Below are 21,583 nucleotides of genomic sequence, written 5' to 3'. Positions count from 1 at the left end.
TAAGGATGAATCGGACTGGGCCGAAAGACGGCGTGTGTCCGTGTGTGCATGTAATGTGTGTGTCACCGCGGGGCGCACGAGTGCGTGCATTTGTGTGTGTTTTTCGTGTGTGTCTTTCCGCAGACGAGCGGTGACAGAAGCCTTACCGCGATTATCTCTAATCTCCAATCAGCCTGCTAGAGCCCAAGGTCAATTACGGGCATTTTTTTTTTTTTGTCTTTCTGACTTCATTATTATCTTATTTCTTTTCTCGGGCCTGCTCCTCCTCACCTGACATTCTGCCATTTCATTCCCTGCTTTTCTACTATTTCTTCCATCCCGGAGCGTGTCCACCTCGCCGCGTGTCAGTTAATTCCCTATTTCTGCTCTTTGTCTGCTGGCCTTGTCTAACCTATTTCTCTCTATCGCTGTTTCGATTGTCACTCTGCCTCCTTTGCTTTGCTTCTGTTCCTTTGCTTCCTTTTCCATCTTCCCTTGCCTGGTCTTGAAAACACACGCACACACACAAATAGGCCTTCTCATGTCATCATGATGGAGTTCTTCCAAGAGCCCAATTTGACAGAAGTCTTTAATTGGACAGACAAGAAGGTGATTTTATCTTTTAATTAGCTTTCCTTCCGTGCCAATCGCTATTGTTTAAAATAGACAGTGTGGGTATTGCATAACATATCACTGGCTTTCTCTGACGAATACACTAAATGCGGTAGTAGGCTAATTGCTTCATAACGGCAGTTGGAGAGCCTCTGTGTGATGATGATGATGGTGGTGATAGGGATGATGATAGACATGATCACAAGTGTTTTTCATGGAGGAACATGAATGAAACAATGGATGTCATTATATGGATGTTTTGCGTACTCTTGCGGAGATTAAGCATATCCATGCATCTCCAATTGTGCGTTGACATATACCGTAAAATCCTGTGAATAACATGTACCTGTGTATAATACACCCCTCACAAAATCACCCTTAAAATGCCCCCCCCCCCTATACTTGTGTCTTGTACTTAATTTGCTGGTATCCTTCTTTCTTTTTTTTATTATCAGAATGGACTGTTTACCAATAAAGTGTAAATTAATTAAATTCAGGTGCTCTTTTCCCAGATATATGACTATATGAGAGTTTTTATTTCTTTGCTTTTAAATCTCTTTAACTGTTCGTAACTGCTTTTGAATGTACTTTTAATGACAATATGTGAAGCATACTGAGTTATGTTGTGTATGAAATATGCATATTCACCATCTATAATAGGGCTGCTAGTTTATGGAAAAAAATTATAATCACAATTATTTGCAGATTTTGGTGATAATTAAAATCACAGTTATTCAAACAATTATTTTTTGGTACAAAACAATAATATGTTTAAACATTTAACTCATTTGCTCTCAAAACCGTATACAACCGTTTTATTTTAAATATTGCCATGGTCCCAAATTTTTATTTTTATTTTTATTTTTTTAATGCAAGAGCATACAGAAGCTTTGATGCAGCCTTTGACCTGAAGAGATCGCTTAAAGCAATGGTAGTTATTACAAAAAAACGGCCAGCAGGTGGCAGCAGAGTACAAGAGATCAACCAGGGCCATGTTGTAAAAAAATCTCTTTTCCCCAGTGTTTTTAACAGTTTTGTGAATAATGATGAATCTTTAATCTCTAATGCTAATTGCTGCAAAACGGAAACAGATAGAAATATATATATGTTTCCTGATGAAAGATGAGAGTAATATTTGTTTTGGTAGGTTCCATGTTTTTATAGCAATAGAAGGCAATATTCTGTAGGCCTTGCAAAATCGGTCAAAATTCCGTAAAACATTATTTGAAACTATAATTATGGGTGTTCCTTTTGGACTTAACAAGATTTATTAAATTAGTAATTTTAAAATGAAAAAAGGTGACAAACATACATTTAAACAACTCAACTCATTTTATGCCAATTTTGTAATTGTGAAGTGTAATCATTTAAATTGTGATTGAATTTTCGATGAATTGCACAGCCCTACTCTATAATTATAGAGCCAACCCTCCTGAAGATAAGTGGTTCAGATAATGGTTGGATGGATGGACTTGACAACCACCTTCTTAAGATGGAACTCAGGGGCATCAGATACAATGAAAACAGCGTAGGCTCCAGTATTGAACCCTGTGGAATACCCTACGCTCCATTATACATGTGAATTCACTTTCTTTTTTTGCTTGACATAGTTAGCATGAAGGGATTACAATGAAAAAAATCACACGTTAACTACTGAGCGCACCAAATTTTCGGGTTTGTGTCTTGACCTGTGCTGAACCCTTGAGACTGGCTCACCGAACCCCTTGGGTTTGATCAAATACAGGTTAAGAACCACTGCCCTTGGTACTGGTAAATATCTAAACAATGTGAAAATTTGTTTTTTTTTCCTCTTAAGCCCTCTGTATAACACCCACGCTCAATTTGGGATTAAAAAAATGCCATCAAATGAGTGTTATTCACAAGATTTTTCAGTAGATCTGTTTATTGGACCTGCGCTGCTTCTAGCCAGTAAATACAGTACAGCTGGCCAAAGCTTACTGGCTGGACTGGCATGCAACTGTCAAACACTCATACCGCAAAGAGCTGGAGAAAGCAAGAGCCAAAACGAGGGAGAGCACTTGATTTTAGCTTTGGAAAAACGCCAAAATCCAGCAGAGCGGTGAAGACCGATGAGGAGTTGAGGAAGTACTTCAAGCCAAAAAGAGGGGTTTGGATGGTGGCGCAAATTTCCCTGAAAACTCAACCGCACATAATGTAATTACCTGTTTTACAACCCACTTTGAGATTTGCTTACGGCATCCGCAGGGAGGGGAGCGTACCTGCTGCTACTCTAACCTCCGGAGCCCAGGGAACGCGTACGCCGGCGTGAAGTGGCGTCTCATTGGAGCGACGCTCATAATCAAGCTCTGATTAACACCAGATGGTTTCAGAGGTGATCGCTAGGGGTCAAGTGTTCGCACGCTGCAAATGGAGCACTTTCACTGCGTTGAATGCATGGAGTTGGTATGCGCTCCCTCGCCACAACTTTGGGTACACGTGCAGAAGCTAAAGCCTATTGAGCAGCAGCGGGTCAGTTGTTTAGGAATGGGAGTAGTAACCAATTAATTGATTGTTGAGATGTATGTCAATTGGATGGAGATCAATATTGATTAACTCATTCACTGCCATTGACAGCTATAGATGTCAAAAAATCTTTTGAACTATTTCTATTAGTTTAGTTTTTTACATTTTTGTTAACAAAAGTATGAAAACTAGAATTTGTTTTTGTACATTTAGAACAGATATAAAATGTGTGATTCATCGTGAGTTAACTAGTGAAGTCATGCGAATAATTACGATTACAAATTGTAATCGTCTGATGCCGCTAATTTTTTTTAAATAAATTTTTTTTTTTAAGAAAATATTATAAAAAATTAGGGGCATCAGTCGAGTACTATTTTTAATCGTATTCATCGCATGACTTCACTAGTTAACTCACGATTAATCACTAATTTGATATCTGTTCTAATACAATATAAAAAAAACCACTAGGTTTTCATACTCTTGTTAACAAAAGTGGGGAAAAATGTTAAACTAATAGAAATAGTTTAAATGAATTTTTGACGTTTATAGCCATCAATGGCAGTGAATGAGTTAATTGTGTCTTAACACAACTAAGGAAAAACTGAGTGCAATCCTTGGCTGCAATCAGCAGAGGCACTTTGAATTGAGTCTCAACTTGTGTGTGGTCCAAAGAAGAACACTGCTTTTTTCCTTTTTTTTCCCTGGTGGCAATCCATAAATTTGGATTGGAAAAATACATGGCACTTCCTGCCATCCCTAATTTTAAATCACCTGCTAACCTCTCATATTGTCGATTAAGGACAATTGGCAAACTCAACAAAATTATTATTTTAAAAATGTTTAAAAAATCCATCCAGAAAAATTCACGAACTGTATAATACTGCTTCTAAAGTTAGAGGCATCACAACCCTAAGGTCACTCTGAATTTCTCACTTAAGATTTAAAACTTTAAATAAAAGCTAAATGTTTTAACAATGGAGAAAAATGCCCTTCCCAATTGCCTAAGTACAATTTTTGGGAGGAATACGCTTAGTATTTTGCTGTTGTCATTTATAGTGGTGTTGACCTGCTCCACATTATACTGAGAGCTATTTCTCATATTTTTTATTCATGTGTGTAAAGTATAGCTGCATGCATACATATTGTTGAATTAAGCTGACAGCATCTGCAAAACAGAATGCTCTTTATGAAGGCCGAATGGTTGATACAGCTCTTGTGTTGAATTTCATGAGATGCTGAATAACGTAATCTGCTTTTAGATGTAAATATGACACACCGCCTGTTGGTATGCGACTGTTTTTAAAAGGCGTGAGTTTAAGTCAACTCACACGTATTTCACAAAAGGGCCCTCTTCAAATGATCTGTCTTGATTTACAGCAACAATTTGGAGATATTTTACTGCTTAATGTCTCGTAAAATTTATCTCGCCAACAAAAGCCGCTGACAACATTGATTTGCTATGTCAAGCGCGCGCGCGGCTTGATCAAAGACGGCTGGATCTTCGGACAGGAGTATCTTATTCCACGTTTCAGGCATTATTGCGCCTTTCAAGGAAAATTGATTTCATAAATATTTGAAGGATACGATACAAGGGATCGTCGTAGGGCGTTTGGCAGTGAGTCCTGCGAGAGGTTTTCTGGGGTTAAAACAATGGGTGCAAGGTTGAGTGGCACATCCAAGCTTTTATAAAATAGTTAAGCTACTGAGAAAAATCCTTTTTATCCTTATTTCGTATGAAAACAAGTTTTACAAATTCATCAGTCCATCCATTTTCTGAATTGCTTAACATTATAAACTTTAAAAAAAAGGCTTTATGGTTAGAGGTTATGGCACCACCGAGGCTGTTCCTTTGGCATGTGCTTGAAGGCCTATGAATGAGTTTCTATATTGATTTTTCTTTTAATATACTGATATGGAATTTGTGTTGCTGATTTATGTGTCACACAACTAAAACGAACTCTTCACCGTGTGAGTGAGCAGATCTGCGCAAAAACAACCACACAACCACTTTTAAAGCTTTTCATGTGTTTGGAGCACACCCATGCATGGTAGGGCATTAAGCGGGTATCAGGTTGTGTTTCCATCTGCTCCAGAGAGGGCTCTGATAGTCATATTATTTAATCTGCCGGTCATTCTATACGGCAGGCAAGAGCCGTTTAGCCAGACATAATTGAATGCTTCGGAGTGGGCAATCACCTTGGCCGCTGGACGGACTTGGGTGTCAAAGGCTCGCTCAGAAGAAGACTCTAAAGAAGTATCTGATATCTGAAGCACTTTGGGAAACGTTCAAAGGACACACGTGCATTTGTGGTACTTTAATAGTGACATAATGCATTACGACCGCAACCGGCTATTACTGAATTCTAAACCCGAAACGTAAGTCGCCCAAACAGCTGTTTTAATGTGCTCTCATGAAAATCCATTTCAAATAGACTGGAATAATACAGCATTTTTTACATGTATTTTTATTTTTTTTACTTTTTTTTACTATATATTTTTTTGTATAGCAGATTTTAAAGACTAGTTTGTGTATTTTTAGGACTGGACAACTACTTGAATCAATAATTTTAAAAAGTTGCAAATGTGTGTGTTTGGTAAAAAACCCCAGTCATTGACAAAATCAAATGTATAGGAATCTACAGTAATTGTGAGTTTGACACTGAAGGAAAAATATACAGTTTTGCCAATGTAATGCTTCACAATAACAATACAACTTAGATAGATCAACTTTTCTCTCTGTATTATATTTTCAATTACGCAAAAAAAAAAAAAAAAAGAGATTATGCTTTCCAACTCACTTCATGCAAATCCAAATTGATGTTGAATTTAGTCATTATTCAATTATTTTTGTTCCAACAAAGAACATCTATCTCCTACCCTCATGCTGACATATGGCAAAAATCAAATCCATCTGGTGTGCGCGAGCTACTTTTAAAACCTCTTGTGTTAGAAAATAAAGCACGGATGGAATCCATTCACAATTGCTCCATAAAACTAAAACAGAAGTTGTGGTTAAAACTGTGCCGTTGGACAAAACCCTCAAAGCTTAAATGTGACAGGAAACATCAAGGACAAATAGATGTCTTCAAACCACAAGGCTTTCCTTTGAACTCCCAAACATTTGCTGAGCCCAAAGCTGGAACCCAGATTTGGAAGAAAGTCTGTTGAAAGAAGAAGTCAAAAGAACATTTCGCACATGTCCCAGGAAGGTTTCACTCCAGTGGACACAACCTCCCAGACTGTTATCGCTTGGTCAAAGGTCATGTGACCATCTGTCATCATTCGACTTTTCATACTTCCCTCCCTCAAACTTTTCCCACCGAGCACCAGGCCATCCTGACTCAGTTCTTTTCGGCACACATAATTAATTGCGATTAATCACATTTTTCTACTCCTGCCTTTACTTTTTTCTTCAAAGCTTGTAACAGATATTTTACTTGAGGAAAATTTGGGAATTCATCTAAAATCATCAAAAACAAAGTAGCTTTCTTTGATCATTGAATAGAATACTCCTGTATAATACAACTGTTACACAAAATGATCAAAATGGACTCAGCTTCTTTTTTTTTCCATCGAAACAATTCTCAGAACTTCTTGCTTCCATGTTTAGTTGTGCCCACAAGCAGCACACTTCAGAAGGGTTGATTTGCGAGTCCGCGTGGAGGAAACGTTAGCAGGCTATTTTACGCTGAGATGTTCAACTAATATGCTATTTGAATTTAGCTTTTTAAATGACTTGAGATGTTTCCAACAAGTGTCAAGTAAAACTAAAAGTTTGTGTATCTTTGCGCCAGTGGTTATATTTAGCTGCAGGTTATAGGCCATACCAGGAAGTAATTTTTTTTGGTTTTAATATATCTATATATATATATATATATATATATAGGCCGTCCTAAACTATATATATATAAAAATTGAATATATATATATATATATATACATATATATATATATATATATATATATATATATATATATATATATATATATATATATATATATATATATATATATATATATATATATATATATATATATATATATAATTATTATAACAATTTAATTATTCTTATATAAAAAAGTATATATATATATATATATATATATATATATATATATATATATATAATTAGTATAACAATCTAATTATTCTTATATAAAAAAAGTATATATATATATATATATATATATATATATATATATATATATATATAAAATACTTACTTCCAGTTATGGCCTATAACCTGTATCTCTAATATATATATATATATATATATATATATATATATATATATATATATATATATATATATTAGGTTTAGGATGACCTAATAGTTCAACTGAAAGGGTAACAATTGGAAGTGGACATTTCATATTATGGAAAAAGAAGCATACTTACTGTAAGGAACACATTCATACTGGACTTCCAGGTACTTGTACGTTCCGGGACAAGGATCTGGGAAAACATCTGGGCCGGCCACCACAGCACACTGGGTACGATTGTTGCATCTACACGGAGAAACCAACATATACCATACATGTAAATCAACATTTGCAGCAGAGCTTAACGTAGTGTTAAATCAGATGTATTGCAACCACTCAAACAATATAACACATCAGCAGACACACAATGCATGAAAAGACACTTTAAATTGACAATAGTACACAGAGAATGGCTTTGCTGGTCATATGTGAGTGCAACATTAATCATACAGGTGGCTACACTGGCTCTAAAGGACACTTCTGTCTCTGTGTGTTTGTGTGTGCAACCCTTCACACCCCATCTTTATTGTGTGTTCATTCTTTTTTTTTTGTTTCTTCAGAAATCCATTTTGGATAGTCTACAAAAGCAAAATGCTATTACGAACTTCTTCCAATCTTTGAGATTGTGTGTGCGTTTGTGTCTGTGTGCAAAAGCAGTAACAATAAGTTATGGCTTTAAGAGTGTTTTGACACACACTCCAGATAATGAATTCCAATTATCAAGGGGGGGGGGGGGGCTCTCTCCTCTGACACGAGAAAAGTAAGTATTGCTCTCTCTTGTTAACACGCACAGCACACTGTATATTTACCGTGTAGTCTTTTTGCATGCTTGTATTTGTGTCACTATTGAAACAACATTTTTGAAAGGGCAAATATGACCTTTTAAATGCAAGTGTTTGCATTAAAATGTTTGCCAAAGCCATTTCTCACAACCAAGAATGATTTGTAGGCTGGTTGGATCTGTATTATTGGTGCATACATCTCAAATGGGAACTCCTGGTCTTAAAAATAATTAGTCAAACTATTTGAAAGAAAAATGTGCCCGACTTGGGACACATGAAGAAGAAGACCTATTTTATGGCAGATAAGGAGGTATTTCTTTCCACTAGTGAATATTTTCTTTCAATTAGTACAACTGTTCCATTCCTCAGTCTTTCCCTCTGTGCACCTGTCAAACAGGCGACATTTACATTAAAAACATTCCGATTTCTCCCATTGAGGTATTTTTAATGAGCGTGTCAAACCCGCCTCAAGTCTCTTCTGCTACAGTGCCATTGTGTCATTTGCATATAATGAAATATGCATGAAAACTAATTTAATTTTGACTTCAATATTCACGTAGAACACACTGAACTATTATCTGGGTATGAGAAATCATCTTGGATCTGGTTTGCGTCTGTTCCTGACGGCCGCATCCCTACCGGTGTTCTCGCACTCTAACAGGTCTAAAACTCGTATTTGTTGCAATGTCTGTCATATTCTAATAACAATACCCTCCAGTCCTCACGCCGCTCACCCTCCCTTCTTTTGTCTCGCATCCCTGCTTTTTAATTTCTTGCCCCGGTGCCTTCATCATCGGTCACCTGTCACCAGTGCAAGTTTCAGACTGCGCACGTTTAAGGGTGTATTTGTATAGTGACATTGGGGGGCGAGGGCGGGCAGGCACACCATTGCAAGTTGGCTGAGAAGACCGACTGATTGGACTCGAATGATTGGCCCGCACAAGTGAAAAAAGTCTTGTTTAACGATCTGCAAGCTGAACAAATGCGTGTGCAGTTATGACGGCAGCGATTGCGTCAAACTGTTGAACATTGTCCCACCAGTTTGATAGCTAGTTGTACAAAATGGAATGCACTATATTTAGTAGAGTGTTGACATATTTCTGGTTGTATGCCCAAAAAAATCTTCAATTAAAAATTTTGATTATTTTAAGAAAATCTGAAAAAAAACGGGAGAATTTTCGAGCAGGCCCCACAATTAGGATCACGCCCGATCCGCGGATTGGTTGGTGGGGTTGAAAAAAAAACGAGTGTTTTCAAAGTTAAAGCGGTAACTGATTAATTAATCACAAAAAATGAGCGCATTAATCATGAATTAACGCAGATTAATTCATATTAATTTCGTTCACAGATTATCCTTAAGTGTGACAGCGGATGGCTACGTTTAAGGTAGCACGGTTTGTGTTTGAGCAAAAAACATAATTACAACAAGTAAAGCATTTAATAAATGTTTGTGTATCACATTTAGAATATTTGTTCATATCAAAATATTGGGGTTATTTTTTTCCATTTTAAATTATGCAAGAAATTAACTGATTAGAAAAAAGATGAGGATGAGCGTGTGCAGTGGATAAAAAATTGTTGAAGATTTCCTCATAACATTAAATGTCAAAAGAATTAACACATAAACGGTGCTCTTCATATTTGGCGGGAACAAATTTTTGATAAAAAAACCTTTTTTTTAATTCAGTGATTAATCGTGATTAACCAACATTCTAAAATGTGATTAATCTGATGTAAAAAAGTATCGTTTAAACTAAAAAAAACTAAACAAAGTGCACAGTCACAGTCCATTCTGAGATGTCAAGGAAGCTGAAGCATACTCAACGGAGTATACACGCTAAGTCTAACTTAACATCGAAGTTGACCAAATGCAGTAATAATACATTGACGGCAAAGCAAATATTCTTAGTACACTTTTACTTTGAAGTTCGCCCATGTCGTGGCGTGATGGCTAGCTTGACTTCCCTTTTAGACGTTACTTGATCGTAGTTGATTGACATCATCATCAACACAACGCTATCCCGGACACATTCATTTACTAATTTCGGATGCTAAGAAACCGATAATTAATTACGCTGTCATTGCATGACACGGCAGAAGTCTCCGACGTAAGTGGTTAGCGGCTACCTGTTAGCATGACCTACGACTGAGTGTCTGGCTGCAGGCTGATAAGTAAGTTTGACAGCTTACTTTAATTCTACTTTGTAATTCACTCTCCATGTTTAAAGGAAGGGAAATGCCTTAAATTGGACGTTGAGGTCTTTTCATTATTAAAAAAAAAAGCTAAATATAACTTTTTTTTAAACACATTTGCCCATTAAAAAAGAAAAACATTCAACTCAAAATGTCAAACCTAGCTGTTTAGAACATAGGAACACAATTTTAAGCCATTAATACCTTGTTATTCTACGCATGAACCATGTAAAAATAAGAATGTTTCTGCCTCATATTGCACTTAAAAGTTGCGTTCCTAAATGGCTATATTAGACATTTTGTATTGATTGTATACATTTTTAAATAAATTTAAAGATTTTTTTAGTGCAATTTGGCATGCATTTTTTGTTACAGTAATGTACATATTTTATAAACATTTATGAAGGTTTGAACATTGAGAATGTTTAAACAAGGAAAATAAAATGTAATGCCTTGATGAGAAAAGTGTATAAACTGTGTGGTGAGAGGTTTTAGAGCCTTACAACATTTATAATAAATGTAAAACTAAAGCTAACTACTTCGCGGATTTCATTTATTGCAATTATTTTTTGGGACCTAACCCCAGCGGAAAACGAAGGAACACTGTATTAGTAATATTTTATTTAATGGAAAAAGCGCTTTACAAAATAAAAACAAAGTACTACTTATCTTTTTTTTGGGGGGGGCCGATCCGAAAAACGATTCGATCCGTGACTCAAATCTATGATCTGATCCGAACCGTGACTTTTGTGATCTGTTGCACTACCAAGTATGTAAAAACACACAAGGAATTCTTCTTCTCAATTACAAAATGAAAAATAAAATGACCAACAGAGGGACACAGAAAGGGAAGCCTGGCGTTTCACTGCTTAGCGCCCCAAATTTCTTGGATCGGAAAAAGGAAAACATGAGGAGAGGAGAAAAGGAGGAAAAACAAAACAAAAAACAATTCCAGCTTATGAGCCGAACGTAAGGTTGTTGTTATTTTTTAGATTCTCCAACACACCTGATTCCTATAATCAACTCATCAGCAAGCCTGATGACGATACTGATTTTTAGAATCTGGTACTTCATTTATTTAGTTGTAGCACTTTTCCACCTTACTAAGCCCTCAAAGCACTTTACACTTCGAATCCGCATTCACCTTCTGATGACGCAGGAGCATCTGCGGGTTCAGTATCTTGCTCAAGGATACAGTCACAGTTTTTCTTTTTAAAGACAAAAACGTTTTTTTTTTGTTTACCTTTACTAGTAGATGAACATTATTAACCATTGCTCAAGGATACATCGACGTAATCACAATGTCCTGGGATCGAACCACCCTACCACTGAGCCACGCCACCCTCCAGGTAAGCTAGAGGGCGGAAACATCTCAAACCTGCAGGACTCTGGCTCTCGAGGACCAGCACCCGGGAAGCCTGGTATACTTTATAAAGACTCAAAGCCCTATTTTTGCGCCCAGTGCAAGTCCAACGCAAAGTGCAGTCTAACTGGGTGGAGTTTCTTCCTTTTGGTATTTTGCTAAGACTAGCGCGTAGCTAGCGCTACGGCTACGCTAAATCAGTGGCTGTTCTTTATAAAGTAAAGGATTTCCTAAATAAGAAAGGTTTTCATATACTCTACTGTTGTGCTGTCTGTTTGTGTTTTCTTTTCTGTGTTATGTGTAGAGCTGAAATAAACCATTCATTCATCACGAGTCAATGAAAATGAGGGTCAAAGTGCAGATGTAAATAGCACAAAGCTTAATAGAGCAAAATATTTAATATGGGCATACACATTTCATCGGTTTTAGTGTTTCAGTTGTCTAACTTTATGCTTGCGAAATTGAAAAAGAAAGCGCAAGATTTATTTATTTTTACTCAGAACGCAATCACAGCTGACCCGCATTAAATCAGCAATAATGCAGAAGACATAGAAGATGCAAATATACTTGAAGAGAGCAAAAAAGGGAGAATTTCAAATGAATGTGAGCATGTTTATTTCTGCTTCTTGACAGCTTAGGTTGTCGAACTTTCTCGGCAGAGTCATAAAGCACTGAAGGTTTCTGACTACTATTTTAATTAGAGGGTATAGAGCAAAGATTTGACATAATCTTTCCTGCTTGCTCCATCACTCTGCGCTATCACTCCTTCCTTCTCTATTTTTGTCTGCACCATCTTCCTTCATCTCTCTCTTCTCCACATGCCGTCTAAGCCAAGATCATAAACCAATTTCTCTCACTGCCATCGCCTTTATCCTTCCTGCCAGAGAATTATTCTTCTCCCTTCCCTCGTCTTTGTCTCTCATTCCATCTGTCTGTTTATCAGCCTTAAACTCACTGTGCAGCAGCTTCCGTACTCAGACATGTTTGCTTGACTTCCTATTTGCAGTTTCTTTCTGGCCCGCGGTGTGTCCTTAATATCTTTTGCATTCCAAATCTCCCCCGGAGCCTCATCTACAGTTCACCCCCCCACCCTTACCACCCCCTCCTTCCCTCCATATTTAGTCAAGCTTGTGCTGACGTCACAGTTCAGTCTGAGCCAGTTGTCTGAGTCATATCCCAAAAAGACTCCCTCATGTCCCCCCCACCTCCTGATCTCCTAATGTGTTCATCCAGCAAAAATTCACGAGTCGCGCTTCGCCCCTTATGATGAATTTAGCGCGCACACATGTATCCGCCTTTCTTCAACATTCTTTCAACAGTGGAAATGGCTCTATCTGTTCCTCCCGTGCTTTGCCTGGTGTTGGCAGAAAAGCTCCCCCTTTTTTTTTTTTTTAATTAGCATGACCACATCATAACAAGGCAGTGGCCTGGATTCAGCCTTGCCTGCTGGCTTTCTTCCCTGCAACACACACAAACAAACTAGCAACAAAGCTGAGCTGTGGCAGACAGGCGAAGACGGAGCTGCGCTTTCCGCAATGGGTGCTGCTGCAGTTATCATCTGTGATGTTTTTTCACTTTGTTTGGCAGGCCTCCCTTCACTTCCTCGCGTGAACATAACTGACTAATGATTTGATGAGGCTGACGGAGCTGCTGACGGAGCGCGCATGTGTGTGTGCAAGTGTGCCCGTGTTTGATGTAGACATGTGTGTGTGTGTGTGTGTGTGGTGAGCAGATTCAAAATGGAATAAATATTTGTGAGCGTGCACGTGTGCGCGTTGGTGTCAGCTTGCAAGCGTGCGCCCGCTTGAGTGCAGATGTGTTGAGGAACGATATAATTACAGCCTAAGTGAGAGCTGGGAGCTAATCCTCATGAGTTGAAAGAGTTGTCTGAGAGTTGAGTGACGCACAAGGTCTTTGGAATCCACATTTAAATAGAGCACAGTATAGACATGCTAAACACATAGTATGGAGCCGAGCAATTATATACTTGCTTTTGCTTCTTTTCCATTGTAACGTATTGGCGCAACTCCGCTACCACTGTGAGCAACTGAGAAAACCAGCCCATATTGAACACAGCAGTAGGAACGAGACATGCTAACAAGCAACATCAATGGAGAACAAAGATCTCATATGAGTGGCAGTGCAACCAAACTTAATATAATTACTATTACCGGTTTTATTGTTATTTTTAAATTAATCAAGAAAACATAACCTTATTGAAGATATATTTCGGCAGCAGGCCTCCTCCAATTGTATGCCAATACTTTATTGGTCACTTGCTATCTGACCGGCGGGAACAAAAATACAGCTAATGCTAGTGCAGGCTTCTCCAACCTGTAGCTAGTTTGAGTAGCTTGCGGACAAGTTTTGAATCTATCTAAATAAGATTGTGTAGTATGTGGTATCAGCTATGCCAATAGAAAAACATCAACGGTTGGCATAATACATCCCTTACCCAACCATTTCTAACAAAATACTCTAAATCAAATCACAAACTTCAATGGTCCATTTTTATAACAGAGCCCCACAAATAATGATAGCAAGTACAGAACCTCACAGTTACAGGAACACAAGAACACACAAACATTTGTCCATTTACTGATCTTTGGAAAATAGGCACTCAATACTTCCCTTTATAATGAGCAGGCCAACACCAATGTGATGTATTGTATTCAGAGATTGTTAGCAAGGAGACGTGCAACACAAGTCGACACTCATTACTTGTTTCCCTCCACTGGTGAAATTACCAAGAGCTTTATGCCCTGCTGTTTTATACACTTTGTATCTGTGCTGTTTGTGTCGTAACTGCTATTTATATGGTACCATTAAAGCGGCATTATGTAGCAACTGTACCTTAAAATAAGGTCTTGAATTAGGGAGAATAGTGTTTGACTTCATAACCAGGGAAAATGATACTGAGCAAGGAAACAATTTAACTATGTTTTGTTGTTGAACTATATAGCTCAGAATTTGCATTAAAAATGCAGGCAGACAATAAAGGGCCACATTTGCTTTTTGTAATAGCACAAAACTGATGAGACATCATTATTCAGTATTCCTGAAACCGTCTTTCAATCATTTCATATAAGACCGGCGCTGGTTGTCACATGTGTAAGTTATCACAGTGCAAAATTCTTCTCCACCAGAGGGCGCAACTAAAAAGTGGAACACGAGTTTTCTTCCTTTATATGGTCATGGGTCATATCGCACATTGTGAGCTGAGACGAGTGCCAATTAACCACTGTGCACACCCCAAAGTAACTTTGCTATATATTTTAAAACAAGCTTCTTCCAGATAAAAAATCCTCACAGTGTGGACTTGTTAGAGGTGAGATCAAGGCATCATTTTTCTGTTTGAAGATCATTTGAAACTACGAGAGCTAACGTTAGCAAACATGCTAACGCACCTCTGGAAACTTGGTTTACATATGCCAAAATTGATGTTCGGATGAGTCAGACTAGTGAGGAAATTTGTTGGTTAGGTTTTGTTCCAGTGTTTATGATTGGATCTTTTAGTCGTTGACTGGTTTAAGTTCCATGATATCAAATACCGGTATTTCTTTTCCTGATCCGATTTCATCTTGAATTTTCTATTTAAGCAATGTGAAACAGCCATTTTTGGCTGAGAGCCATTGCCAGCGCGTCAGCAGTTCCTAAGGACTTTAACCCATTGCATATTGCATAATGTTAACGTTTGTTCAATGGCTATGTTCAAAAAAAAAATTCAAGATCAATGACAAACATTTTCAGTGCCTGACTTTAATTTAAAAATGAGAACTGCACTCATTTTGTCCTTGTTTTGTCAGTTGCAAAACCCAGTGTGACATCTTACCCCATATAGTGACGAAACGCACCTGATTGTTTGTTTGCTTAGAACTTGGCACTAACACAAAAAACAAAAATGGCCTGAATACAAAATATGTACCCTTTCATCTGGTACACATTTTGTTTACAACATATATATGATGTATTGATTCCAAGAAATATGTAAGTGTGTAAAAAGTGTGACATCAAGCCCCGATCTCCCCTAAATGTCTAATATATACAACACCGGAAACATGGCCTATTATGATGATGATTATTATTATTAAATCTAATATATTTGCCCATATACACAAATACATGTGAATTATTTGTTTTCTAAAGCAACCACTGGAAGACATATAAACATCCCGGCCTTTATGCTACTGTGGCGCACATACATTATTGACTCTTTATTCTATCGGCCACATTGTGCCGCTGCTTTACACAATATTTTATCAGTTGCTACCACGTTATGTTACAAAGATAGATACATTCAGTTCAAACTATCCACAAAACTGCAATAAACGCACTATTGACATCATTCTTTTGTGAAGCCTTAAAGCATCTCCCAAGGTGAAAATCAAACATATACTGTGACACATTCTGAAAACAAATTAAGTCGTGATCCTCACGCTGGGAGGCATTAAAGTGTGAGGACAGAGCAGTTGGAAAAAACATAAAACGGAGTGCAGTTGGTGAAAAATAACCAACGGAAGGGCGCAATGTGATTATCCTCAGGATCCTCGGGCCCTTTGGGACTCCAGGAAAGTCATTTGACAGCAGACAGGATATTTACTGTATGTTTCCGCAGAATAAAAACACAGTTAGGCTGACCATCCCCTGGCTCTGTCACACCCTTAGAGTGCATACCGCCAATGCTATTACCCTTGTTTCTGCTTTATTACCTCGCTGATGTGGTGTTGTGTTGTTTGGAAATGGACAAATGGAGTGCTGCATGTCGAATAGGCAGAGGAAGCACCGCAGGTATTGTGATTGGCAAGTGTGTGCGTGCGCCTGCGCATGTATGTCGAGCAGGGGGGCCTACGGTACAGCGTCGCATTCTTTGCCGGCACCGGCAAGCTGTACTTATAAAGAAATGACAGATCTCTCACATTCAGAAACAGCAACACACTCCTGTGCGGTCCCAGAATGCAATTCTGTCAGCTTCGGAGCAGCCTGTCAGACAAGCCACAGGTAAAATAATGTTGTTTTCCACAGCGGGAAACAGCTTTGAAATGTGTTACATTATGAATGTTTGGCTGGAGGATGTCACTCTCGCGCGATTCTCCCTCCTTCGTTCCCAACATGTCAACATTTTACACTTTGTACGCCGCATGTGCTCTGTCCATGTCAATAAACGCGAAGTTATTATGGTGCCATCATCTAATTCAATTTGTGGATATGTGAAGCGATGCACTCTAATTAAGCTAATTTGTCAGCAATCTCCAACAGATTGTTTTTCCAATGCCGTAACTAATACAGGGTTGCAAAATGCTTAACAGGTGGGCATAAAGCCAAGTTTTTCCGAGCTCCGCCGTCCTCCTCAAACGGTAACCGTGGCAACCTCCTCCTAGTCTGATCCCAGGACATACATGGTTTTCCTTCTCCTTCCACCACCTCCACTGACACCCCTGCGCTTCTCCTCACATCAGTGTGTCTGGCCGCGTTTCAATCTGCAAAAACACTTTTTCTCCACGCTTTAATCCAAGACCACCAGCCTGCACAGACTCTAAATCCCCTTCAAAGCTCAAATACAGCTAACATGTCAGACAGCGAGGCTGCTCTCTGCAAGGCAAGTAGAACACCAATGCGAGTCTTGTGGGATTTTTGTCAACCCGACGCATGAATGTGCATTTGTTATTGTGCGTCCCGACCTGATTTTGCGGGTCATGGACGCGTCAACGCAGTCCGTCTTCGCCTGCCTCTTGACTCAGCCTGAATGTGTCACACTGTCTACACATGCGCTATCGACAATAAGTGTACATTTAGAAGAAGAAAAAAATCTTCAACATTAACTCATTCACTGCCATAAATTAATTAAAAAAAAAAGATTATTAAAAAATTAGGGGCAAGAGGCGATGAAATGTTTTTAATTGTAATTAATCACATGACTTCACTAGCTAACTCACGATGTTCTAAATGTACAATAAAAAAACAAAAAATGGAAAGATATTAAACTAATAGAAATAGTTCAAATTCATTTTTGACGTTTATAGCCGTCAACGGCAGTGAATGAATTAAAAAAAAGAAAAAAAGAAGAAAGAAAATATTATAAAAAATTCGGGGCATCAGGCGATTAAAGTTTTTAATCATAATTAATCGCATGATTTCACTAGTTAACTCGCGATTAAACACAAATTTTATGTACAAAGCTAAATGTACAATTTAAAAAAATCGAGATTTTCGACAAAAGTGGGAAAAAATGGTAAACAGTAAAAATAGTTAAAATGATTTTTTGACGTTTATAGCCGTCAATGGGAGTTAATGAGTTCAAAAAAAATTGCAGGTTGATTCAAATCTGAATTTAGAGTTCATACTTGCAAATTCCCATTCAAATCTGCCCCTATAATGCCACTAGAAAAAAAAACATGTGCTGAGAAAAATGTGCCATGTTTTAAAACACAAATTAATGTCTAGACAAGGGGTGCACCGATCACAATTTTCCGACCAATAATCGATCCCTGATCTTTTAAATACCGGTAGTCTGAACTGCTCATCTCGATTTTTGCAGATCCCAATTTTTTTCATAACAAGCATCATAAACCTTCACCTTCAGTGTTGAAATCTTATTTTATTGTAAACATTAAACAGTATCTGTGAACTTATACAAACACAGTTTGTGTTTTATATTAAAATATATATATATTGAAATATTCTTGTGAGAGTAAGCATTTCTTACTTAGTGTTGCATTTCAGGCTAAGTGAAATGACAAAAGCATGGTCGCCATTTGAGCCAAAAGTCAAACACGAAAATAGCGACGCCATCTGTTGGTGCTTTTTTATTGGCTGCTGCTCGATGACGTTGCTTCACACATTGAAACGACCGCAACATCCAAACGACTGTTTGATTTTCCTTCTTTGGCTAATACTGAAATGAATACTTTTTAAATCATTTTTAAAATCAACCACTCATGTATTATATTAACTCATTCACTGCCACTGACGGCTAAAATCATCAAAAATACATTTTAACTATTTCTATTAGTTTAAAAATAAATCCTCTTTTGTTAACAAGAGTATGAAAATCTATACTTTTTTTATTGTACATTTAGAACAGATATAAAATGTGTGCTTAATCGTGAGTTAACTAGTAAAGTCATGCGATTAATCACGATTACAATTTTAATCACCTGACGCCCCAAATTTTTAATAATCTTTTCTTCTTCTTTTTTTTTTTAAATTGATTCGCTGCCATTGATGGCTATAAACGTCGGAAATTCATTTGAACTAATTTTTAATAGTTATTTTTTTTCCACTTTTGTTAACAAGAGTATGAAAAGCTAGAATTGTTTTATTGTACATTTAGAACAGATATAAAATTTGTCATTAATTGTGAGTTAACTAGTAAAGTCGTGCAATTAATCACGATTTAAATTTTAATCACCTGACGCCCAAATTTTTTATAATCTTTTCTTCTTTTTTTTCTTCTTTTCTTTTATTAATTCGCTGCCATTGAAGATTATAAACGTCGAAAATTAATTTTAACTAATTTCTATTCATATTTTTCCACTTTTGTTAAGAGTATGAAAACCTAGAATTTTTTGTCATTGTACATTTAGAACAGATATAAAATGTGCGATTAATCGTGAGTTAACTAGTGAAGTCATACGATCAATTAAAATTAAAACATTTAATTGCCTGTCGCCCCTAATTTTTTATATATTTTTTTAATGAATGAGTTAAGACAATTATTAATTACAATTAATTATGTAATTATAAGTTTAAGTTATGTAAACATAAAATGCAATTTCAGTTAGTTTGCATTCTTTAAAAAACATTGCATTGCATTTTATTTTGATGACAAAACAGTTTTGTTTCTTTCCGCTAGTTTTTGCTAACTAAAATGTAAAACTTTTGTATTCTATAGTGTAAACATTATAAACGTGACATTAATTCTTAAATTGAAAGTCATTTCCAGCCACACTGGCATATCCAGTAAAATGATTTGTTTTGAGTTATTCCAACTGTACAATTAACCACAAGGCAAAACATCATTAAAGAGAGCATAATACAATTGAGACACACACACACACACACACACACACCCACACACACACGCACACACACACACACACCCACACACACACACACACACACACACACACACACACACACACACACACACACACACACGCATACGTGACAGCTGGAAATACAGAAATGTGTGTTCGTGCGCTATTGTGTCTGCATTGTACAGTGCTGCATGTCCTCTAATTACCATACTGAGCAATTGGTGACAAGCCCTCAGGACGCTCCAGGTCAGTTGGTGCAGGCATGGCGGCAATATAGACACACATACAGTACACATTGCCACACTATGTAGGACATTTCCAAATATGACCTCATTTGTTGCCGTGCACAATAGTTAGCCGAGAGACTACTAGACCATGGGCAGCGATAGGAAATCAGACTACTGTATAAAAATAAAAAGAACAGGAAAGAAAGTTAGCAAGAAAACATACAGTACGTCGTTGCCGGAGCTTCAACTGCAGCATCATTAATCATACTTAGAGTCATAATGCAAAAAAATCAAATGAAAATGTGTAAGAGGTTTTATACCGCCTCACTCTGAGATGGATTAGAGTCAAATGGAGAAGGCAGATGAAGTGCACGCACATCTGTAAAAGAAAATGCCAGACAGGAAGGCTGTATGGTGCGCAGCTTCTATATACGCCGCTGGCAGCCTGCGGCACATGGATCACGCGACGGTATATCTCCCACTTTGGCTTTCGAAAAACTCAAAGGCGGGCAACTTCAGACGTTGCCTTCAAGTCTCTGGTGTGAATGGTTCAAATTAGGGGTGTGAATTGCCAAGTACATGGCGATTCGATTCGTATCACGATTCATAGGTCACGATTCGATACCGATTAATCCCGATTATTGCGATTTTATTTTTTATTTTATTTATTTTTTACTCAAATTTAGAGAATACTAATCAGTAAACTTGTACATGTACACTGTAAGATTTGTATAAAAAATATTTCTTTATCTGAAAATTCAGGCTTATAACTGAGCCACTGCATTTAACAAACTTATGTTCCATTAATATAACATTCTTCCATGCTTAATGTGTGAATCCTAACCCTAAGTAAGACGTTTTGTTAAATATTCCCATAAAAAAAATATGTTTAAAAATCGATTCGGCCGCATATCGAATCGATTCGAGAATTGTGCGCTGTAATATCGCGATATATTGCCAAATCGATTTTTTCCAACACCCCTGCAAAAACGAGAAAAAAAAACACAATACATGAGCACATACGCATACCTACACAGCAAACGTGTGGGCATGCATGTGTGAGGACGCAAGCGTGTTTATGCATGCATGTGCATCCACTGGTGTGTGTGCACACGACTCGTGCATGCTCGTATGGTTTTCAAGTGGCCCGTACCGCTTAATATTGGGTTTTGGCGCGGGGTCATGTTTTTTTTCTGTTGCCTGGCACATTTGGTTAAGATGAGGTCCAGGCTAAATACAGGCGGCGTAATCAACTTCGAACCTTTGTTGCCCAGAAAGAGACAGCAGGAAATTGCAGTAAAAAATTGGCAGTGAAAGTAAAGCAAACAATTCATTTTCAGGGACAAAATGTCTAATGGATATGAAACAAAATGATTTGTGTCAATTATCTACTAAAAGTTCTTGTTTTTACAACTGGTCATTTGAAATAGTTTGCAGCATTATCATTTTTTTTTGTTTCAACATAGCCGACATGATTTTAGAGCAATACTTTTCCAGGAGAAAAAAACCCAACAGTGATTCTTCCTCTTTTTGTGGTAATCATTACTATCTGACAATACATAATTAAAATAATAATACAATCGTGAAAATACAGATATCAGCCTTCCTGTCACAAAATGGCAGAATAAAAGCAGTCTCTCTGGG

The 21,583-nt window shown here is 37.4% G+C and overlaps 1 protein-coding gene across 11 annotated transcripts in view; it reads right to left on the bottom strand.

Moving 5' to 3' along the window:
* adgrl3.1 (adhesion G protein-coupled receptor L3.1) overlaps nucleotides 1-21,583 on the bottom strand; it is a 175,540-nt gene that overhangs the window by 83,841 nt on the left and 70,116 nt on the right. For all 11 annotated transcript variants that reach the window (XM_086083290.1, XM_086083282.1, XM_086083281.1 and 8 more), the window contains exon 5: nucleotides 7,475-7,584. In XM_086083290.1, the coding sequence (XP_085939416.1) occupies nucleotides 7,475-7,584 (110 nt within the window). The remainder of the gene's footprint in view (nucleotides 1-7,474; nucleotides 7,585-21,583) is intronic.

The sequence above is a fragment of the Leptonotus elevatus genome, chromosome 8, assembly GCF_054856555.1.
Source record: "Leptonotus elevatus isolate MCC_2025b chromosome 8, RoL_Lele_1.0, whole genome shotgun sequence".
Taxonomy (NCBI): Eukaryota; Metazoa; Chordata; class Actinopteri; order Syngnathiformes; family Syngnathidae; genus Leptonotus; species Leptonotus elevatus.
This window is presented reverse-complemented; position numbering and strand designations above follow the sequence as displayed.